Source organism: Conger conger, chromosome 3, assembly GCF_963514075.1.
Source record: "Conger conger chromosome 3, fConCon1.1, whole genome shotgun sequence".
NCBI lineage: Eukaryota > Metazoa > Chordata > Actinopteri > Anguilliformes > Congridae > Conger > Conger conger.
Genome location: NC_083762.1, coordinates 69,181,926 through 69,199,722, shown reverse-complemented (window position 1 = coordinate 69,199,722; position 17,797 = coordinate 69,181,926). Strand labels below are relative to the sequence as shown.

At 46.2% G+C, this 17,797-nt stretch overlaps 3 protein-coding genes across 3 annotated transcripts in view; 1 reads left to right on the top strand and 2 right to left on the bottom strand.

Moving 5' to 3' along the window:
• Nucleotides 1–293: 293 nt before the first annotated feature.
• On the bottom strand, nt 294–3,229 carry trmt112 (tRNA methyltransferase activator subunit 11-2). The gene is made up of 4 exons (XM_061233667.1): nt 2,894–3,229; nt 2,583–2,684; nt 1,975–2,067; nt 294–833 (listed from the first exon to the last, which is right to left on the bottom strand). Exons 1-4 carry the CDS (start codon nt 2,966–2,968, stop codon nt 732–734), a joined length of 372 nt encoding a protein of 123 aa, XP_061089651.1. The 5' UTR covers nt 2,969–3,229; the 3' UTR covers nt 294–731.
• Nucleotides 3,230–3,646: 417 nt separating this feature from the next.
• On the top strand, nt 3,647–7,712 carry prdx5 (peroxiredoxin 5). Its single transcript, XM_061233666.1, has 6 exons — nt 3,647–3,810; nt 5,198–5,332; nt 5,666–5,797; nt 6,256–6,294; nt 6,535–6,599; nt 7,127–7,712. The coding sequence occupies exons 1-6, from the start codon at nt 3,799–3,801 to the stop codon at nt 7,233–7,235; spliced, it is 492 nt and encodes a 163-aa protein (XP_061089650.1). The 5' UTR covers nt 3,647–3,798; the 3' UTR covers nt 7,236–7,712.
• A 1,300-nt stretch (nt 7,713–9,012) lies between these two features.
• Nucleotides 9,013–17,797, bottom strand: part of atg2a (autophagy related 2A) — a 29,409-nt gene continuing 20,624 nt past the window's right edge. Inside the window, exons 30-42 of the mRNA XM_061234810.1 lie at nt 17,541–17,764; nt 16,781–17,010; nt 16,539–16,674; nt 16,074–16,289; nt 14,011–14,112; nt 13,258–13,342; nt 12,988–13,141; nt 12,784–12,853; nt 12,581–12,663; nt 11,950–12,071; nt 11,630–11,784; nt 11,207–11,359; nt 9,013–10,615 (exon numbers count right to left, since the gene is read on the bottom strand). Of these exons, the coding sequence (XP_061090794.1) occupies nt 10,379–10,615; nt 11,207–11,359; nt 11,630–11,784; nt 11,950–12,071; nt 12,581–12,663; nt 12,784–12,853; nt 12,988–13,141; nt 13,258–13,342; nt 14,011–14,112; nt 16,074–16,289; nt 16,539–16,674; nt 16,781–17,010; nt 17,541–17,764 (1,967 nt within the window). The 3' untranslated portion in view covers nt 9,013–10,378. The remainder of the gene's footprint in view (nt 10,616–11,206; nt 11,360–11,629; nt 11,785–11,949; nt 12,072–12,580; nt 12,664–12,783; nt 12,854–12,987; nt 13,142–13,257; nt 13,343–14,010; nt 14,113–16,073; nt 16,290–16,538; nt 16,675–16,780; nt 17,011–17,540; nt 17,765–17,797) is intronic.

Genomic DNA, 17,797 nt, shown 5'->3' with positions numbered 1-17,797 from the left:
GGGTTTCATACATAAGGACTCACCAGCCCAATTCTCAACAGATAAATTAAATATGGTTAGAATATTCATCAATTTAAGAATAAATGACAAACATTGCTATGCAATCTTGTGTTGATACCCCTCAAGCTAGAGATTTAGCCACAAAAGATTAGCAAAGGCCTTTGCAAAATGAAGTATGGCTTTTTTCCCCCTCTTCTCCGAAGGACTAAATGCATTAATCACGTATGCTCTCCAACGTTAGTTCAGGCTGGTCCTTCCAATGGGTGTCAAGTTCAGAGACACAAGCAAGTGGCTTTCTATCTGGAACTGTATTTTATTTATCCCATTTTCAGAAAGCATTTAGCAGCTGGAGTTACATTTCAACTTGAACGTGCACCTTTTACTCACTATATGAAACAATGGTTTCATTTTCTAAACTTCGGACAGGAGCCCGAAGTTAGAAAGCTATAAGCATCACATAGGAAAAGGTAAACAGCTAGGATTTTCAGGAATTAGTTGCGTGTTTTGGGAAAGAAAATATGAGATCAAGTATAAATATTAAAAGACCAAATATGTATGCGACAGTAATTCTTGTAGACATAGTATGAAGTATTTTGTCAGTGTGTTGTATACATGTGTGGAAGTACAACTGCTGTAATCAACAAAGGGGTAACCATCTAAGAAACTATCTGAATCCAATATTTGGGTATATACAGGTTTGTGCATTAGAAAAATGAAAGCGGATTCAATTTCTAGGATTCATCCTCATTCAGTAGCATGTTGGGTACCCCCCGGGAGATGGGAAACTCTCTCCCCGACTCTGGGCACTGCAGGCAGCCCTCCAACACCTCCACCTGTGGGAAAAGAAGGAGAAACAGGTGACACTTCCGCAAGTAAATAATGATTACAAGGCTATCCACAAGAAAACCCACATAATAACCCATTGTGTTCGAGGCAAAAACGTGGATTGATCGTCAGACTCTATCCTGTATGCTGTTTTTTTCTCTCCCATAATTACCCTCTGAGTAAAAAGTTTGTATTTATACATGTTACATCTACTGGAGGATAATGTATCTGGTCAATTTGTGCCAGTAATTTCAATGCTCACTGAAGAATAAATGTCATGTATTCACATCCCAGGGACATAGCATCAGTTAAATCTAATTTTCTGCAAAATTAGTCAATTATTTTCCCAAATATGAATGGGGTATATGAATTTACAATTCTGAAAAAGAAAATTTACAATGAAAAGTCACGTGGGCATAATTCTACACTCATGATGACACATTCACAAATAAAGCATAGTGATATAATGTTAATATGTGGACCAGGTCATCTTATGGAATTCCTTCATGGACAAAATCAAGGTATTCTTAATCCTGATTATGGTCCATATTGTGATGCAATACATTATTTGGACATAGGCAATGGGGGCGCCATTTCACATCTTTAAGCCAAATAGGAAATGTGAATCTTGCACACTGAGGTTCTGTTCCATCCCCAAGACAAGCTTTGTGTTTTTTTTAAACAGGGCTGTCGTTTGCAACAGTGTTTTTTACTGTTGTAATACTGAACCATAGCAAAATGCCACACAAAACTCAACTCTAGGCCTATTGTTAGCTTTATTGTGCATGAACTATGTGCATGACTGCGTATAAAAAGGGCTGCAATTCCAACACAGTTAACACAAGATTAGTTGACAATCTGCATTTTAACCTTGTATTGATGGTTTCATTTAAATCCAGTGTTCTGGAGTACAGAGCCAAAACAACAACAACAACAACAACAACAACAACAACAACAACATTTCACAGTACAAATGCATACAGACTGAAATGTACCTTATGGCTGGGGGGGGCATGCTACACTCCGTGTTTTAGAAAAAGGAAATTAAAAATGACAGGTGTATTCCAATTTCTGTGTGTGTCATAATTAACACAATACGGCAGAATGGAAACAGCGAGGAACCACTGTAGCAACACAAGGGACTTGTACCTCCATTAGCACATGATGGACTTTGCGCAAAAACTCCTCATTCTTCTCATAATCAGGAACAAGTTCGTTGGGCAGATCATTCAGTTGACCCAGCTGGGGATAGGTATAAGCAGAATTTAAAGAAGAAAATTATATATATACAAAAATGAACTAGAAAGCTCAGTATTTCCAGTGAATGAGAACCAGCCTTAATTGTTCAGGTACTTTTCAATAGTTAATGATTACTGTGGATTACTGTTTTAATATCTACTTAACCACAGATATGTTTGAACCTTTTTTAAGCACATATTTGGTTCATGAATACAAGTCATCATTAAAGTCCCTCAATCACATAGTGATAGTACTCTTTGATGCAGACTACCCTCGTTATAAAATGAAGGCAATGAATTATGGCAATCACGTACATACACGTTCTTTTAACAGTAGGTCTTACTTGTAGCCACACACAATTTACGAGTATTTCCGAACGTATATGTGTGTCAATGTGTTCCATGATGATTTGTACCAGATAGCTAGCTGATGGTGTTTTGGTGTTTGGTACTTGTACATCATTAGGCCGTTTCTATTTTAAAATGACTACTAATCCAAGGTTTGGAAGCGTGACTAACCCCCTCGGCCGCTTGTACTAACGCTTTCCACTCCAGTTTTGGAATCATTCGGCTGACAAACTCTGGCTTGAACTCGACTTCGTTCACTTTCACCTCCGTCGCCTTTGCACAGTCGTCAACAGGGAGAAATAAAGAAACTTAGTAAGAAGCAATAAAGTAAACCAGTAAGACCGTTATGAGGTACTTAGTAATAAAACGAACAACAATCCAAGGAAGCGTGGCTTAGTACGTAACAGCAAACTACTCCGCTAGATTGAACACTGAAAGATGCAGAAGACCTGACATGATGCTATAGTTCCTGCAAGTCTTACCTTGATGAGGAGAGGGTAGCCTTTAATAACCCCCTTTACGTGCGATGTCAACATGTTATGAGTAAGTAATTTCATACTTGCTGCTAGTATAAATAAGTAGAAAAGGGTATAACCGCTTTAAAGTTATCCAATTGCTCTAATATGTCAAAACAAACGTTTTAACTGTATTCGTCCTGGCCCAATGATCAAAGATGCTCGCTCGCTCGCTCACTCACTCACGTGGGATACTCGAGTGCAACTGGAAGTGTCTCCGCAGAGTAGTACGATTCATCTACACAACGTTCCGGGCATATTACACTGACCCTATTGTTTTTTACGTGGGAGTTAACGGTTTACTCTGTTTTCAATATTTTATTAATAAATTATTTTTATTTTAGAAACGGTTTTAAATCGTGTAAGCTATATAGATTTTAATTGTCTAACATATCACACGCATGGAGTCATGCGCCCTGCTCCCCTTACAATTAGTTACGGCAGGCACGCTCAAAAACATTTCTGAAAATAGTCACCGTAATATGGTTATATCGCAATAGTTATATCACACTGGTCTCGTGTCCCCGTACAGAAATGTGGACATGTTTGTAAAGACTCCTTTTAAAATAAAACGTTTCTCCGTAGCTTATAATGAAAGACGGTAAATAACAAATAGTAAATATTAATTACTGAATGCAGTTTAAAATCTAACTTTGTGTAAAAGATAGCAAACAAATTTTCTTGAAATGTAGAGCGAACGAACTTTCTGCACAAAGCGAGTGACTGGTAATCATTTTAGTGCAAATGGACACACCCCCGTTTGGTAACGCATGACGACAGAAAAGACAAGTCTGGTTCCCTAATATCCATTATTATTCCCAGTCTCAGACCTGCGCGTGCTATCCTACGTACTCGCTACACTTCTCGTCAATATGCCCATCAAGGTAAGACTTTGCTCTATGCGAGACATTTAATGAAAAATCTGAACACTTCACAGCGTGTATTTTGCACCGGTCATAGGCACTTTATGACCACTTCGGATTTTTCCCCCATACGGGCATTGCTTTATCAATAAACTCAGGCGACAGTTAGGCCTCTAATATGCGCTACCATGCGTTTTTGTTACTTTAGGTGCAAACGTAATTCTTCAGACGTCATATATTTATTGGGAGTATCTGGAACTGGCAATGCTTATACCTTTTGCTGTCTCGCAAAATATTTTTTTATGTCGCTGCATTGTAATGTCGCGCACCTATATGAAGCCGTAGAGGCATAGCCTACACAAATAAATAATTTCAATGTTTCATTCTACTTGTGGAAGTTTGTGATACTGAATAAATATTTATGCTATTAGTTTTAATATCGATTCAGTCAACACACACTTTAAAAATGGTTACAATTAATACGATTGCGGGGTTGATTCTAAATGCAATGTGTTTTGTCACTCAATATCAGGGGTCTCCAATCTTATCCAGAAAGGGCCGGTGTGTGTGCAGGTTGTTGTTTTAGCACAGGACTAAGACAGCTGATTCTACTCATCTAGGTCTTGATTAAAGACCACGATTAGTTCATTAGTATAATCAGGTGTGTTACTGCTGGGTTAAAACAAAAACCTGCACCCACGCCGGCCCTTTTAGGATAAGATTGGAGACCCCTGCTCAATATGGTCACACATTGATGTCGCGCTAAGAATGGAACCGCGACAATCACAGGCGCCATTATCGCGCAAGCGTTCACATTAGTGGTGCTGTAGATTATCACATAATCGTAACTATGTGCTGTGTCATTGTGCGCGTCTGGGCATACTGGTTGTCCTTGATGCTGCGTTGGATGACAGAGTGCTGACTTACCTAACTGCTGTCAGTGCCTTTGTTATAGATGAGGGATGTGCCTATTCATGGATTGCCCAGTGCCATTGTGTGAATTTCTGTTGGTGGAAGTGTGGGCATTGTGGTGTGTGCCAATGTATGTACCTTTTATGTGTTTTTGTGAATTATTTGCCTGTTTGTCCATATGGAGTGTATATGGGTTTCAAAATTTATTTTATAACACAGCTGACAATTGAGGGTATTTTCACATTTACTATATTGACACAATGGATTGTTTTAACATATCAATGCATACAGTTCAGGTTTTCATTGTAAAATAGTCTTCAGATGATGCTGCCATGTTAGCCCTTCAGTATATCAAAGGCCTTGCTTTCTAGACCCCTTTCTTTAGTGAAGATACCTCCCTACCCAGTCTCTTACTACCCATTTATATTTACAACAGTACATGTATTTTCTCATCGTGACATATTGTGTGATCAGTGCTCTCCTGGCTTTCCCTCAGATTGGAGAATCTTTGCCCGCTGTGGAGGTGCAGGAGGGCGACCCAGGGAACAAGGTGTCCATGGACCAGCTGTTCAAGGGGAAGAAGGGGGTTCTTTTTGCTGTGCCCGGAGCCTTCACCCCTGGGTGCTCCAAGGTACTATGGGGCAATTAATTAAAACGTAATAAAAAGCTGATTCACTGATAATTCACCATCAGCATACAGAACACTCTGGTACCAGTGACATTCTGTAATTAGTAGTGCTGTTGTACCAGCTATAAAGCACTGATCATATTCTGCCTACATCAGGCCTGTCTTTAGCACAGCCCATAGCTACCTGTACCTGAGAGTAATACAATTAACGGCACAGACCCGTAGAACACTTTCTCCCTTGTTCATCCCTTCTCCCTTCCACTCCCTCTCTCTCTCCCTCCCTTGGACATGTCCTGCTGTGCCCCCCTGTTCCCCCCCCCACACCCTCCCCCTCAGACACACCTGCCCGGGTTTGTGGAGCAGGCGGTGGAGCTGAGGAGCAAGGGGGTGGAGGAGGTGGCCTGCATCGCCGTCAACGATGCCTTCGTGATGGCTGCCTGGGGCAAGGAGCACGGCGCAGGGGGCAAGGTGGGTAACCGTGGGGAGGTGGGTCACTGTGGCAAGGAGGTGGGTCACTGTGGGGAGGTGCCTGTGATCAGGGCCAATTCAGCCTTTCAACAGACAATGTGGCTGCAACAGCACTGGGGAATGGCAGAGGAATGTTGGTATTTCTGCATCTCTGACTGCTGGTCTAAAAACGTACTCATGACTGAAGGAAAGGGGGGGGGGGGGGCAGAATGATCACCCCTCAGTCAGAGGTGCAGCACAATGTACACATTTACAGCAATGCATCCTCATGTTAGAAAACCTTTTTAGCACTTTTGTAAACTCCATATGGCTAAGATTAGTTTTGCACGCATGGCTAAGTAACCATTTGTAAATTAAAAGAATTAAATAGCTCTATTGATAATACATATTCGGTGGAAGATTTGGAGACTAAATTTACAAGTTGAATTTTTAATACCTTTCTGTGTGTTTAATCATAGGTGCGGATGCTGGCTGATCCTACTGGAGCTTTCACTAAGGTCAGAAACCTGTTATTAATACTAAAATATGAATGCTGTTATGGATTTCTAAAGTATTAAACCAGATTATTTGTACTAATGTAGTATTGTATAATGAGGTAATATTGTTTCCTTGGTATTCTAACCCTTATATAAATATTACATTTACAAATTTGAATTGTTAGCTGTCCTATTTTTTCCATAATTGTCTTTTGTATGCTATTCTGAGGTAGTACATAACCATGACTATTTGTCTCTCAGGCAGTTGATCTGTTACTAGACAATGATAAGATCGTGCAAGTGCTGGGCAACCAAAGGTCCAAGAGGTAAGGACATTACTGCATCGTTTAGTCCCCTGCTATGAAACAGGAGGCCAGTATATGTTGAATATGGTATTCCTGTCAAATGTTCTCACATTTGGAATCACCATATATGCTGTGCATTTATGCTGTGCTGTTGCATTGCCACCTGACGAGGGAGCAGCACTGAAGTCTTTGCACTCCTTATGCCAAGTATACTTATCTGAGATCCGATATAACTGGTAATCTGTAGCCGCCATACGAGTCAACAGTAACACACCAAACCTAAATATCTAAGATATGGGGCAGAGTGTTATTTATTTTCACTGAACAGTACCTTTTTGAATTAGATATCAATAGCCATGTGTTTACTCAAGTTAACAGGCCACTTTGCCTTGCAACCGTCGAGCTGGATGGACTAACTTGTCATGTAACTTGATTGGCAGTTTAACAGGACCAATGCGGATGGAATATCCCTGTTTGTATCCTTTTATTCTATGTAAATATCCAACTGTTACATAGAGAATCAGGCGTTTCTGTCCTTTTGCTTTCAGGTATGCAATGGTGGTGGAGGATGGTGTGGTGAAAAAGATCAATGTAGAACCGGACGGAACTGGCCTGACCTGCAGCCTGGCCTCCAGCATTATGTCTGAGCTGGTCTAAACCAGTTCAGTCTGCTTTACACTCCAGAACCTGTTCATATCAGAGCCCCACCCGCCTGTTACACTTGACCAATCCTGGTCCCAGCACGAGACATTAATGTGGTCACCAATTTTTATTACTGTGTGAAATATCACCCTTCATCACAGGAAGGAATTTTGGCCACAAGATTGCATAAGGACATGTCTGCAGTTTTGTAATGGTGAGATGATTACGCACTGCAGGGAATTTAAGTAATTAAATCACGGTTAAATCATCCTTTTGTACTCTTCTGGACCAGGTTTGGCTACGTCCTAAACTAAGCATTCACAGTTTTAGATCAGAGTATTATTGTTCTAGTATAATTAGGGTACACAGTCTCATAGCAGAACGCAGAATGTGATTGCAGAACTGAAATTGTTTTTTGAGAAATATGAATAAACTGGGCTGGAATGGAATTATGCTGTTATACTTAAAGGTCAATAAAATTACTGCAGTAAACTGTTTACTGTATCTCTGTCTTGCAGATTTTAAATGTTTATGCTATCAGGTGGGTGGATGTTATGAGCTTCCATAGAAAAATGAAATGAGCTTTTATAGCATTTCCTTATCTAGTACCTTCCAGCTCCCATAAAAAGCTATCAAAGAACATTTAAAATGTGAAAATGGATGAAAATGACATTGACGTTGACTTGATGAATACAAAAAAGGGAACTAAAGGCTGTCCTTAAAATATAGAAAGGATAAATATGGATTAAAATTAATAACAGGATGGGAGGATATAGACTAGGTTTTGAGGTAGTGTTATTAAAAGGTTATTTTCTTGTTCTGCAGTGGGGACTTTTCTATTAAGTTTCTAATACTTTTTTGAAAATGGTTTTTCATAGTTTTAAGTTTCAAAGAGACATTGTGAAAACAGTAGTGTATAATCAATGGAGTAGCATGGACAACACCATCCTAAAAATATTTATCATGGGAAATATGGATATAGCAAACCGTAATCAGAATAACAACATCGGGAAATGAGCCAGTTTCACTTCAACCACATATCTATACCGAGAGGATCCTAGAGCAGTTACACTCAGAGGTTTTGTGTGAGGAGTAATGGGCAAGCTGATCTCAGACCAGTGTCCGAGTGGTACGTGAGGGGGTTTTGCTCCATGTAAAATGTATGTTTAAGCCCACAGAGGGCCAGTGAGGGCAGGGAATGCTTCATCCCTACCAGGGCCAGCTGGGCTGCTTATAAAAAGGCTGTGGATTCAACCTAAGGATTCCCCATTAGCCCCAGAGATATATAGAATTTTCAAGTAATAAGGTCCTGATCACAGAGGCATCTAGTCTTGTTATTTATTTATTTTATTTTTACTTTCCTTCTGCACACACATTTGTTGTCAGTCTGTAATAATCACAAAAAGAGATATTGTTGTAACACAGAGAAGTAATGTGAGGCACAGCCCCTTTGCATCGGGCAGTCACTGAATGAAGGGGTTCATACAGCCCCATATTAAACTGCAGATTCATGTATGAACTAATCACGACTCTTCCCCTTGTAACAAGCGTCTCCCTAGTCCAGGCCAAAGCAGCAAACTCCAGAAGCACCATCCCCCCCAATAAAAATGTCATGTTCCTCTGCTCTATGGGCCAGCTACACAGACACAGGTTGTGCCTAGTCCTAGACTAAATTCAATTTGTAAAGGAGATTCTCCATAGAAAACTCAATTTAGTCCAGTATGAAGCTTAATCGGTCTGCGAAACTGGCCCCAAAACGTTCTGACATAAAACACGAAATGGCAGCACAATATTAAGGGTTTTTACATTTTTTCAAGTTTTATTTTTTTGTATTAATTTTTTTGACTCATTGTCTATGTATTATACAGTTCGTTCTTACAGCATATGATATAGTAATAATGGTAATTACAGAAACACACTCTGAAGCGCCAAAAAACACAATCAACCAACCAGTCGCACTCAAACAACATGCGCACACACCGACCTTAAAAACATGCATGCTCACCCACGCACACACACCGGCACACACTTTCCCTTCCACTTTACGCTCTTTTAACAAAGGATAAAAATGCTGTAACTGTAAACCCAATGCCTCCCTCACCCTCCACCAAGAACACATACCCCCCATACAGAAGAATGCAGAAAACAAAAACGGTCATAGTAATACTCGGTAATAAGAATTACAAGATAAAAAAAAGAACAAATAAAAAAATGCATGAAGGCAACTAATAAGTAAAGCAAAGCAGGTACTGGAGAGAAGTGTACAAAGGACAGAAATCAACTGGACAGCAGGAGTGAAAGTACTGAGCGGCCATTTTGTATAGGGAGGACACGTAACATGGCCGCAGCCCGTCTGATGCAGCAGCGTTATGTTAATACCACAGCAGCGCTGAGGAGACTCCTACAGACAGAGCGCAGGGGATACATGGACAGAACGGGGGTTAAACGCTGAAAAATGGAAAGTCTTTTAAAGGGAAGAAGGGACAGGAGTGGAAAGAGAAAAATGGAAGCAGTGAATAAGCACTGAGGTGTTAAACTGAAGGAGCTTATGGCACGAACGGCGGTAAGTCGGAGGCAGGGTTACACAGCACAGGACACAACACGTACACAGGTGCATATTGGGGTGAGTGTAAAACTGACAAACATCGTTCCTACTCTCGGCTAACATTGAAAAGCAAGGTCACTTCGCTCTAGTCCTTCCACCGTTACTGTGTCACGCTGAATTCCTTCCCCCCCCATCCTACAAAAAGTCAGTTCTTCGTCTCGGGCACTGTTCGCTTGCTGCCCAGAGAGAACGAACGGCAGGGAGTTTACCCATCCTTCTCATCACTAATGGAGGCCTGAGAAGAAGCCCTGCACTTTGTCCTTTAACAACAGAATCACTGAAATGGCTTGGGGTGTGTTATGAGAGTGATATGATTTCATATATACGAAGGGAGGCTTCTCTCACGGTCGGAATGCGGAAGAGAACAAGGGCACATTTTGAAAGCCACTTAAAACACTGCGTTTTCTATGGGCGGTGGCAGTTAGATTAGACTTTTTCTCTTTTTTTTTTGCATTTGAATTTGTGCACCCACCCACACTCCCCCCCTAGTGTGCTCCACCTTATCCCCCCACAGCCAACCTCCTCCTCCCCATCCATCTCCAACACAAAACTTTCACTCCTGGCTGTCCTCGGTGCGCCACTTTAAGAAGTCCTCCTTGCGGGCGTCTGGCTTTATCTGGTTCCGCATGCCTCCCAGCAGGTTGGAGGTGGCCTCGGAGGCCACGATGAGGGGGCGCACCACGGTGGGGGGGATCTGCCGCAGCACCCCGCCCACCGCCCCCGGCAGGCCCTTCTGCTCGTGCCCCCGAGACGCCACGTCACACAGGGTCTGGGCCGTGTCGATCACACCCTGCGAGGAGGGGCAGAAGAACCGAAACGCTCCGTAAACATGGTGCAGCTAACACATCCCGCTAACGCCATTCCAGCTCTTCCAGCTTACCAGAGTAACGGAGGTCCCTTTTAGAACAGGACGCATTTGACCGGTTTTACCAGGTCTTACCAGGATATCTTTTACATTCTATTTCAGTATCGAGTCATATTTGAACGGCTGCCCCACTCACTGTAGCGTATAAAAAAAACACACGCACATCCTAAGCCAAGCTGCTAGGCTGAGATAATGTGGAAATAAAATAAACCTGAGGAAGATCCAGACAGGATTGAAACGTCCTTCTACTAGTGTGCATATCCTTCTACTAATTAAATGTCCACTCGCTGTAACCTCCACAGCGAGACAGCATAATAATATTTAGCAAACTTGCCTTACAATGCAGAGGATGCAGGTTCAATTCCCAGGCAGCCCTGACTAAGGTGCCTAACCTGGAATGGCTCCGTATATATCCCCTGTGCATATGAACCCACAGTAAACACAGCATGTACTGTGTACAGGCGTAGAGCAGGGCCTCAGTGTTATGTCCGGCACGGTCTGTCTGCACACACACACCTCTCTCACGGTGTCATAGGCCTTGGCCACGCCCTCCCTGAGGTCGGCGGGCTGGGGGGCCCGGCGGGGGCGGGAGGGGGCCCGGCCCTCGGTGATGCAGCGTGTCAGGGGGGGCGTCGGGGACAGGATGTCGTACACCGTCTCCGCCGTGGCCTACGGACACGGAGAACACGTAATTCAGCAAGCGTCTCTCAAATATTACATTACATTACATTATTGGCATTTCGCAGACGCTCTTATCCAGAGCGACGTACAACAAAGTGCGTACCCATAACCAGGGCTAAGTGCGATATTACAGACATAACTACAACTCAGATGCGCACATGGTGTCCATGGCTGCATTATGGTCTGCTTAGAGCTCCCGCAGGATGTACAGTGCACCTCAGTGCACACTGCATGCGAATGTGGTGTGTGGGTCAGCACCTGTATGGCCTGAACCAGCCTGTTGCTGAGCTCCAGGGCAGCGGAGGCCGTGGACGTGCCGAAGGACGCTGCCCCCCGCTGGAGGCCCCGGATAATGCGGCCGTCTCGCCTGTACTGCTCGATGGGCATCCAGAACAGGTCCCTCACGCCGTGGACTGGAGGAAAGGGGAGAAAGAGGGGGAGCATGGTTGAGGGGGAATCCCAAGGAACCCAGTGGATGAAACGTTTGGGACCCACTGAACGGGGGGGGTTATGAAAGAGAAGCCACTAGAAAAAGGCCAAACAGATCTGAAATCACAGACGCAGTTTCCTGGACTCACAGAGCTGCACCACAGAGTGCATGGGGCCCACTCCTCCCAGAATGCCCGGCAGCTGGTTCTTCCTGATGTCAGTCAGCCACTCGTTGATGGCATACTGGATGACCTTGTCCACACCCAATAATCTGAGCGGGAGAGAGAAAGATTACTTAGACTTCCGTCTTCTTTTCATATCAGGGTGAGTTCTCAGTGTGTGTTAACAGGTTTGTGGCTCATGAGGTTTTACAGCAGTTGTGTATGATGTCACACTTTTTTAGTGCGTGCATGCGAACCCCTTCAGTAGCGTTAGCAGTCACTTCATGGCTAGATTTAGCTGACTATTATCGATATTCTGAGGACAAGGGAATTTGATTGTAACAGCATAAGTGTTTGTGTGTGTCGTCCACAGGGTTCTAGTTATCAAATTTTAATGAATTATGCTAAATGAATAATGGAAAGTGTACCACATGAGCAGTGTGATTGAGAGAAAGAGAGAGAGAGAGAGAGAGAGAGAGAGAGAGAGAGAGAGAGGGAGAGAGAGAGAGAGAGAGAGGGAGAGGGAGGGGGAGGGGGAGGGGGAGGGAGAGGGAGAGAGAGAGGGAGTGGGAGAAAGCTTGAGGCAGCCTGATGGAGGGGTGAATGGGGAAGGAGATACCCGTGTCGGCAGCACAGTCTCTTCAGCTTCAGCTCAGAACAGTTGAGCTGGGCCAGACCAATCAGGATCCCCGCAAACGTGCCCTAAGAACAGACACACCCAATCAGATTAATGATCAGACATGTAGACACACGCCATTACAGAACAGACCGAGACACACAATCAAATTTTCATTTAGGCATATAAACAGACATTATAATGACCTGTTCAATGACGACGTGCTTTCCATGATAATCCAGCCAGATGGGCACTTCGGAGGTGAAACGAAACTCCCTATAAAGAAAAAACTTTAAGAGTAGTGCCGAGAGGAAATAGGCAGGGAATGTGAAAATACTTTTCTATTGGTTAGGCCTGACAGCCTGCCTGCTGCTTCAAACACAGTCACAGAGCCCTAACGCTGGCGGTACCTGAAGTAGATTGGCTGCTCGGTGGAGGAGGCGGAGCCAGCAGAGGAGGAGCTCTGCTCACTGACAGTGGTTTCCATGGAAGCGCTGAGGTCAGGTCCTAAGCTGGAGCCAGATTCCACCTCCCCAGAGGCCTTCTGGGAAACATCGGCTTTCGCTAAAAGACAGAGAGGGACCGTTGGATATGGGTATCTGTGGAAGGAGACACTCAGAGAACAGCTCCAAGGGAAAATGACAGGCTGTTTTATAATGCAGTTTTACAGTGAAGCTCACCCTCAGTTGCCGGGTCCACGGGCAGGTACGGGGTGACACCACTGGCCAGGCTGCTGAAAAAGTCTTTGAGGAAGAAAAGGGCATCCTAGGACAAAGCAGAGAGAGGAGAGAGAGGGTGAGACCATCACTCACTGTACCATGGGACGAGATGGAGTGCCAGTGTTCAGCCATATTGTGCCAGTATTCTGCTCCATTACAGATGTACTGGTGTTGTATAGATTGGCTCAGACCTTCAACCGGCATTTTATTGTTATAGGAACTCCATTTCATTATATGCAAATGTTGACACATATATTTTACAGCTCTTTAGTGCTCAACAAAACTGGTCTTCCAATTTGGCATTGTGATACAAAACCCATCCAGTGTATCAATCAATCTCTCAGACATCAAAGACAAAGACTCTGCAATTCATTATGAGAGCTAAAGTCAGCACATTTAAAGTGCAGTTGTACCTGATCGATGTTGAGTCTCAGGGGAGCAGTGGTGTGTGTTGTGTGTTGTAGTTGTATAGTAGTGCAGTTGTACCTGGTCGATGTTCAGTCTCAGGGGAGCGGTGGTGTGTAGTTGTGTGTGTTGTAGTTGTATAGTAGTGCAGTTGTACCTGGTCGATGTTCAGTCTCAGGGGAGCGGTGGTGTGTAGTTGTGTGTGTTGTAGTTGTATAGTAGTGCAGTTGTACCTGGTCGATGTTCAGTCTCAGGGGGGCAGTGGTGTGTAGTTGTGTGTGTTGTAGTTGTGTAGTAGTGCAGTTGTACCTGGTCGATGTTCAGTCTCAGGGGCAGAAGACTGACTCTCAGGCAGCACTCTGGACCCCCCAGGCCTGACTCAGGACACACCTGCAGAGCCTTCACTGTCAACTGAGAGACACACACCAGCACGTAAATAACCAAGACAAACAGATACAGACCTGGGCCTGTATCATCAAGCACCATTAATGGATAACTGCAGCTAGATAACTGCACTGAGTAAAACCCAGAAGCCTCCCAACTCTGGAACATGGACTGAAGGACAGAGAGCTGTTCCTGGACTAACTCAGTACAGTTATCCAGCTAACTCAGTAATCCTGCTTCGTGATACAAGCCCCTACATTCATGTTGGAAACTGCCTCTATTATAGGACAATCACCTAGGAACATCACCATAGCAACGTATATTTTAATAGCCATCACGCCATCCTTATTTTATCTGTACTGTCCTAAAATTGCTGTTCTGCAGTCATCCGTGATCCATGTGAACACAGACATTGAGAAACACAGTGTGTGTGTCTGTTCTCCATTGCTGTTTGGTTAGCAGAAAATGTGTTGTCGCAGCAGAGTTATGAGGTGCTGTGTGTGGCAGCAGGGTTATGAGGTGCTGTGTGTGGCAGCAGGGTTATGAGCTGCTGTCTGTGGCAGCAGGGTTATGAGGTGCTGTCTGTGGCAGCAGGGTTATGAGGTGCTGTGTGTGGCAGCAGGGTTATGAGATGCTGTGTGTGGCAGCAGGGTTATGAGGTGCTGTGTGTGGCAGCAGGGTTATGAGGTGCTGTGTGTGGCAGCAGGGTTATGAGGTGCTGTGTGTAGCAGCAGGGTTATGAGGTGCTGTGTGTGGCAGCAGGGTTATGAGGTGCTGTGTGTGGCAGCGGGGTTATGAGGTGGTGTGTGTGGCAGCAGGGTTGTGAGGTGCTGTGTGGCAGCAGGGTTATGAGGTGCTGTGTGTGGCAGCAGGGTTATGAGGTGCTGTGTGTGGCAGCAGGGTTATGAGGTGCTGTGTGTGGCAGCAGGGTTGTGAGGTGCTGTGTGGCAGCAGGGTTATGAGGTGCTGTGTGTGGCAGCGGGGTTATGAGGTGCTGTGTGTGGCAGCGGGGTTATGAGGTGCTGTTTGTGGCAGCAGGGTTATGAGGTGCTGTGTGTGGCAGCGGGGTTATGAGGTGCTGTGTGTGGCAGCGGGGTTATGAGGTGCTGTGTGTGGCAGCGGGGTTATGAGGTGCTGTGTGTGGCAGCGGGGTTATGAGGTGCTGTGTGTGGCAGCGGGGTTATGAGGTGCTGTGTGTGGCAGCAGGGTTATGAGGTGCTGTGTGTGGCAGCAGGGTTATGAGGTGCTGTGTGTGGCAGCAGGGTTATGAGGTGCCGTGTGTGGCAGCAGGGTTGTGAGGTGCTGTGTGTGGCAGCAGGGTTGTGAGGTGCTGTGTGTGGCAGCAGGGTTATGAGGTGCCGTGTGTGGCAGCAGGGTTATGAGGTGCCGTGTGTGGCAGCAGGGTTATGAGGTGCCGTGTGTGGCAGCAGGGTTATGAGGTGCTGTGTGTGGCAGCAGGGTTGTGAGGTGCTGTGTGTGGCAGCGGGGTTATGAGGTGCTGTGTGTGGCAGCAGGGTTATGAGGTGCTGTGTGTGGCAGCAGGGTTGTGAGGTGCTGTGTGTGGCAGCAGGGTTGTGAGGTGCTGTGTGTGGCAGCAGGGTTATGAGGTGCTGTGTGTGGCAGCAGGGTTGTGAGGTGCTGTGTGTGGCAGCAGGGTTGTGAGGTGCTGTGTGTGGCAGCAGGGTTATGAGGTGCTGTGTGTGGCAGCAGGGTTATGAGGTGCTGTGTGTGGCAGCGGGGTTGTGAGGTGCTGTGTGTGGCAGCAGGGTTATGAGGTGCTGTGTGTGGCAGCAGGGTTATGAGGTGCTGTGTGTGGCAGCAGGGTTGTGAGGTGCTGTGTGTGGTAGCAGGGTTATGAGGTGCTGTGTGTGGCAGCAGGGTTATGAGGTGCTGTGTGTGGCAGCAGGGTTATGAGGTGCTGTGTGCGGCAGCAGGGTTATGAGGTGCTGTGTGTGGCAGCAGGGTCAGTAAGCGCTCCGCTCTCTCACCATGTTGGAGTGGGCTCTGCGCGGCATGCTCTCGCTGGTGTACAGGTACAGGAACTTGTTGATCTGGGAGGAGGCCAGCCGGTCCCGGACCTCCAGCTCCTGCACAATGAACACCTGGCGGAAGAGCGGCTGCTCCCCCACCCCGCCCGCCTCGCCGTCCTGGCCGGCCGCGGCCGCCGACACCGCCAGGGGGTACGACTCGTGCTGGAAACTCACCTGGACACGCAGCGGGAACAGCCGCGTTAAGGGCGGTCACACGAACGTGCACATATCCACATCTACTGAAAGTAATAGCCATCCACCCACAGAAGTGCAGTATAGTGTAGTTTAAGGGTAGGACACTCTACGGTATGGCTGTGGTGTGGTGTGGTCCTACAGTACCTTGGTCAGCTGGTCCTCCAGTGAGGCGTGTACTTTTAAGATTAAGATACTCTACGGTATGGCTGTGGTGTGGTCCTACTGTACCTTGGTCAGCTGGATCTCCATGAGCAGGCTGTGCTGCCGGCCGCTCCCTCCCGCCCAGCGCCAGGAGTTCTGGGGCCGGGGCGGGGCCGCTGAGCGAGAGGGGGAGCCACGGGCCCCTGGGGGAGCGGAGCGGCCCCTGAGAGAGGGAGGGGAGGAGAGAACGTGACCATTAATATCATTAACAAACTGCGCTGTTAGTGCGTCACTGTGTCAGAGGGACAGCATGTCCCCAGCCTGCCTACCTGTGGCTGTGCGGTCCGTGGCTGGAGACGGGCCTGCCCCCGAAGTCCTTGCCCCCGTAGAGGTGCCAGACCACGGACACCTCCCTGAGGACCACGCGGCTCTGGGGCACGGGGAAGCGGGAGGGGGCGCGCAGCAGGTCCGAACTGCCCCGGGGGCGGGAGAAGTGCCCGTCCCTCACCGCGATGGGCCCGGGGCACAGCACCTTCACCACCGGCTCACCGTCCCTGGGCTGGAGGGAGGGGCAGAGAGCGCAGCGTCAGCCCAAAATACCTCCACACCACACTACAGCACCGCTCCCTACATCCTCCCCATGCCACTATCTGTGTGGGAGATCCATTTCAGCACACGCACCACCCATGAATAAAGAAGGATCGTAGAAAAGGAATTAGAGAGACTTCAATCATCCTTTAAAACTCGAAAACAAAAGGCTTTCCTTATATCTCTAATGTGGTCTCCGGGGCATGTGGTTGATATACGGTTTCACTCCCCCATTGCATGTATGTGCTGCCGTCTTAAATGAATCCTAGATGACAAGCTTTAGGTCATAAATTAGGGGGGGAATCGATATTTAAATGGGAACAAATAATAATAAGGCATTAAACAATAATATTACTGTAAAAGCAAACATTCTGCCTTAACTCAAAAATGGCTCCAGCAAACATGTTTAAAGGAGAATCCTTTAGAATAGAAACTTCCTGTAGCACAGAGCAGCTCTTAAACAGGTAAAAACCAGGGAAGCAGAGGGAGACTGAGGCTCACAGGAATGCCTATGCCCGGAGCTTCGAGGATGCAGAAGTCGTCGTTGTCGGTGGACTCCTCTGACTCCTCTTCGGAGCCCGGGTCGGGCTGCGCCTCGTGTGCGGCTGACACCAGCGTGTCCTCCTCCAGCTCCTCCCCTTCCTCCGGAGGCCGGGGCTTGGGGGCCTCCCCGGGGAACAGGTAGACTGAGACGGGCGAGGCTCGCTGGACTGAGCCGGCACAGCCTGCACATCCAGGCACAGATCAGCCAATCAGCC